General features: G+C 41.2%; 1 protein-coding gene across 5 annotated transcripts in view; it reads left to right on the top strand.

The window, feature by feature from the left end:
* The window catches only part of LOC116844614 (protein slit), a 326,403-nt gene that overhangs the window by 316,924 nt on the left and 4,397 nt on the right, over positions 1-5,082 (top strand). For 4 of the 5 annotated variants that reach the window (XM_032816401.1, XM_032816400.1, XM_032816398.1 and 1 more), the window contains 5 exons: positions 1,196-1,409; positions 1,966-2,427; positions 3,628-3,828; positions 4,154-4,303; positions 4,538-4,677. In XM_032816401.1, the coding sequence (XP_032672292.1) occupies positions 1,196-1,409; positions 1,966-2,427; positions 3,628-3,828; positions 4,154-4,303; positions 4,538-4,677 (1,167 nt within the window). The remainder of the gene's footprint in view (positions 1-1,195; positions 1,410-1,965; positions 2,428-3,627; positions 3,829-4,153; positions 4,304-4,537; positions 4,678-5,082) is intronic. The other variant, XM_032816399.1, reaches the window with a different exon arrangement.

The raw sequence follows: 5,082 nt of genomic DNA, 5'->3' as shown, positions 1-5,082 counted from the left end.
CTCTCTCTCTCTCTCTCTCTCTCTCTCTCTCTCTCTCTCTCTCTCTTTCTCCCGGCTCTCTTTACAATCTTCCGAAACTTTACACCCGCAAAGACCCAAGGCCTAGGAGCAAAGTTGGCGTATGAAATTTTACGCGCAAGTTTCTTCGCGGAGTATTATAACGCCACTCAGATTTCATCCGAGTGTTTGCGGCGGTTTCGGCCCAGCGAAGACTCGTGTGGAGTTTTCGGCTTTGTGGTACTAGCTCTAAAGCCACGATAGTATATCACGTTCCATGCTTCTTAAGCTTCCGTGAAAGGGGAGGAATTGACTGGCCGTAGACCGGCTTTTCTTCCATTAAATCTTCCATTTGCATATATCGAGTGTATTCTACACATACATACATACATACAAACATACATACATACATACATACATACATACATACATACATACATATATATATATATATATATATATATATATATATATATATATAAATGCGCTTTTCTTCAATGCGCATCAATATTAGATGTTATTAAAAATAATTTATCGTTATTCAAATAAATATTAGCTGCATCAATCGACATGCAACTAATAAACAGCACTCTTGCACCGTATCATTATATCGCAATGAAATAACAGCACGAACACTCGGATCGCTTTTGTTGATTTCGGGCCAACTATTGATAAGATTAGCACGTATAACTCGCAGCGGAGGGATATATTATATTGCACATATGTGACTTAAGCCCCGATGTACATGGCCCTTAGTTTGAGACTCCAGACCAGGCATGTGAAACTGGCGGTTCGCCCGATGATTTGTAACCGTGCGCTAGTAGTTAGTTGCATCCGCAGTTTATGCGCGCGTTCCTATCTTATCCGTAAAGTTACTAGCCGACGTTAATTAGATGGCTACATTAGAAACGTATCGACGTGAAAAATGTTGTCCTGCATGTACATTTCTCTTGTCGTGATGTATATGTCACATTTCAAACATTACAGTTTTAGGTAAATTTTCACATCTGGTCTATTCGCAATTGATCTATTTGTGGTTCTTCTCCTCCGCGTGGTCGGAGGAGAATTGCGATAACAAGAGAGTACAAAAGTGCTGCGTGAAATAACATGCCACGACATACTTGTTTCGACTTATATCGCACAAATTTTTTCTTTCTCCCCCCTTTTTGATCTGCAATTTTGTTCTTCCTCCTTGCAGAACGGTGCTACTTGCATCGACGGCATAAACAATTACGAGTGTAAGTGCGCGGCGGACTTTACGGGGAGATACTGCGAGGCTGCACCCTCGACAGCTATGCTGTATCCGCAGACCAGTCCGTGTGCCCACCACGACTGTCAGCACGGTGCTTGCTTCCAGCCCGCTCCCGCCTCCGCCGCGGACTATCTTTGCCAGTGCCATCCCGGCTATACCGGTAAATATATAATATAAACAGCAATTTTATCATCATGCAGCTATTCTCCCGCTAAAAGGATCATTCGTTCTAATTTTGCTAACCGATATACATCAAAACATCTGCGATCGTAACACGAATCGACACGGAAAAAAAGATATGGACAACTAAACATAATTTGCTATGTTAGCCACTTTTTCTTCGCTGCAGGAAACAATTTTTTTGGTAAAATAACAACAAAATTTGCTTCTGCAGCAAAAAAGTAGCTAAAGCAATAAATTATGTTTAATTCTGTAGCATTATGTAGCATTCTGTCCCATCTGTAGCAAATTTGCTGCGTTAACCACTTGTTCTGCTGTACGAACAGATTTTCTTGTTATCATAAGAAGGAAATAGATTCCTGCAGCAAATAAAAAATAGCTAACATATCGAATTATGTTTAACTATCCATATATAGCAAATTAGTTTGCTGTTGCAGCAAATCCTTTTTTTACGTGTACTTTTGTTTATGACGACGGAGAGTCGACAAATGAGAACCTGTACGATATTACAGTTCGATATTGCATTCTTGTTTCAGGAAAACGATGCGAGTACCTGACGAGTCTGAGCTTCGTGGACAACAGCTCGCTGGTCGAGCTGGAACCGCTACGCACGAGGCCTGAGGCGAACGTGACCATCGTATTCACGACCACGCAGGAAAACGGGGTTCTTCTCTATGACGGGCAAAGCGACGGGCATATCGCCGTCGAGCTCTTTAATGGGCGGATCAGGGTTTCGTACGACGTAGGCAATTATCCTACCTCGACGATGTATAGCTACGAAATGGTGGCCGATGGCAAGTCTCATATGGCGGAGCTGCTGGCCATCAAGAAAAATTTTACAATGAGGGTTGACCGGGGCCTCGCCAGGAGCATTATCAACGATGGTCCGAAGGAGTACCTCAAGCTTGTCACGCCGATGTTTGTCGGTGGCGTAACGCCAGAAGTCGCAAAAGTCGCATTTACCGAGTTTCACCTGAGGAACATTACGAGCTTCCAAGGTAGGTGAATTTTTGCATTTTCCTCACATTTTGACAAGTCAAAGTCGAGTTTCCACCCGTTCTTAGAGCGAGTAGAATTTTGTCTTTCCTCTATCGTTGTGTACATCACAACCGAGAATGACCAAATGGTGTGCGAGTGTGTGTAAAATTTTTAAAGATTGGCAACTACGAAACAATTGCAAAGAAATGTGAATTTTGTAGAAATAAGCCGTTCTGTTTGCACGACACATCTTTAGATCGATTTGAATTAATCGTTTCGAGTAATAATTCCAATTAATCGTGTCAATTGGATTTTATGTTGCCTCGTGTTTATCGTATTGTAAGGAAGCTGTCGTAATAAACTGTTGTAATGCGTCGCATCGCAGCAGGTTGGTAATTTAGAAGATTTCACGGTTGATTTGTGCTCTCTACCACTGCTGCTTCCAACACCGATACTCCGCGGTTCCCCCGGGAAACGATAGTTGTCGCAAACTCGGGATATCAGCCGCAAAGCTGCAACTTGCGGGAACCTCATTTAATATTCGGTTACATTTTTGATGTCCCTCGACGCGATACTCTGATTTACTACGTTTATATATAGTACATGGAATAATGTGTGGTCCGGGAGAAAGCAAATTTGATATGGCAGTTTTGTAGTGACAACAGTATTGCGATTATGCTGCATAATCGTGATTTACGTGGAGGAATTCATATCGCGTATTATTCACATACGACCGTATTAAACCCCGTGTATTACAAAATACGAAAATACCTCAGATACCACAAAGAATTCAAAAAGAATTCAGTCGTATGTCATCAATTCTGAGTTAATTTTCAGGTGCAAAAAGAATTCTTCAGAGTTCAGTTCAATAAAAAAGATTCTTTTTGCATCTAAAAATGAATTCAGAATTGATGACATACGACAGAATTCTTTTTGAATTCTCTGTGCTATCTGGGACATTATTATCAACGATGCAGCGACAATGGAGATCAATTGGTCAGCTTGTGCGAGATGCGCGAGTCATTCGCGAAACACGTTGTACGGACACGTGCAAATGCACGGTGCGTGGTATTCGCGTCACTTGTACTTATTCCTCGATGCGATTTCATCGCGACGTTCGGTTATACGGTACATGTGTTCATGCCGCCACTCTTTATATAAGATAGAGTAAAAGTTTCTCGCTCGCCAGATCCATTAAAAGTTTCCTTGCTTTATCTCAGGCTGCATCTCCGAGATGTGGATCAATCATAAGTTGGTAGACTTCAGTAACGCCGCAAAGATGCATCGCGTTACTCCCGGATGTACTTCTAGCGAGGAAGAGGCCGACGAGGCGAGGGATATTGTTGAAGCCGAGGGAATTAACAATAGTGGCAGTAACGAAGAGTCCATGCCGCAAGAGCACGTACCTCGCGAACATTCTGGTATGTTAATATCTCCAATTGTTGCTTACTCAGTTCAGCTTAGTTATATTGTTCGTTCTTTAATTTACCAATTTTCCTCTTTTTTTCACGTGACTTTACATTAATGTCTTAAGTAAAGTCGAAATATGAAAAAAGTATCCTTAAACATGTACGCAATATAAATTATTCCTGTCGCAACAAAAGACGTGTTAAAAAACTCATTATATTGCTATACTTTTTAGTACATATATTTTAAGATATTTTTCTTTTTTCTTCTTTTTTTCTTTTTTTCTTTTATTCCTCACGTGAAGTTTGAACGTGAATTTTGAACGAGAAATAATTGTAGATGTCATCGTATCGGTAACTGGACTGATACCTTCGCACGCATGTATCGGTCATGAATGCAGAAAAGGCTCCCAATGCGTACCATCACCGTTTGGCAACAACTACTCCTGCCGATGTCAAACTGGTTGGCAAGGACGATACTGCGAGAAACGTAATTCATCGCTTGATATTATTCCACACAAAGTTACAACGTTTTATCAAATATTGATAAAACAAAATCTCGTGCTTGGAGTCACTGTTGTGCTTATTGTTTTCTCTTTTTGTCACTTATCGTGTAATTTCTAATTAAATGCGCAATTAGTCATACACACACACACACACACACACACACACACAGACAATATGAAAGAGGATATCGTAACGTATATTAATATTAATGTCGCAGCAGCAACCTGTCGCAAGGAGCACATAAGGGAATATTACAGTGAGAATGGATGCCGAAGTAGACGACCCGTGAAGCTCGCTAAATGTTGGGGAAGTTGCGGAAGTTCTTGCTGTTTACCGCGAAAGACTAAGCGGCGCAAGGTACACAGGATATTCAAATATCGATCAGGATACGTCCACGATCCGGTTCCTCACGTCACAATACATTGATCCTACTGTATAATTTTCAATTGTCCAAAATATCCTACCTAGACATAACCCCAGATTCCCGAATAAATTAATGTTGCATCGTCGACATTTGCATGTTATGAGATTGACTATTCTATCGCGTCAGTTGACAACAGGAGATGAATATCAAGCTACTCTCATACCACTCTCATTCTTGTCAGTTGACGTTGAATTTGCGTCTGCCACGACTCGCTCGAACAAAGCAAAGTTAGACTATCCTATCTTCCAATACAGATCGATCGCTTTGTGGAGCCGGTAGAAGCAACCGCGCTAATTATTGCAATTATGTTCATCGAGCTATCCGATGACTTCCTCCCC

The sequence above is a fragment of the Odontomachus brunneus genome, unplaced genomic scaffold (genome assembly GCF_010583005.1).
Source record: "Odontomachus brunneus isolate Ranch 3 - 2012 unplaced genomic scaffold, Obru_v1 Obru_scaffold_044, whole genome shotgun sequence".
Classification (NCBI taxonomy): domain Eukaryota; kingdom Metazoa; phylum Arthropoda; class Insecta; order Hymenoptera; family Formicidae; genus Odontomachus; species Odontomachus brunneus.
This window is presented reverse-complemented; position numbering and strand designations above follow the sequence as displayed.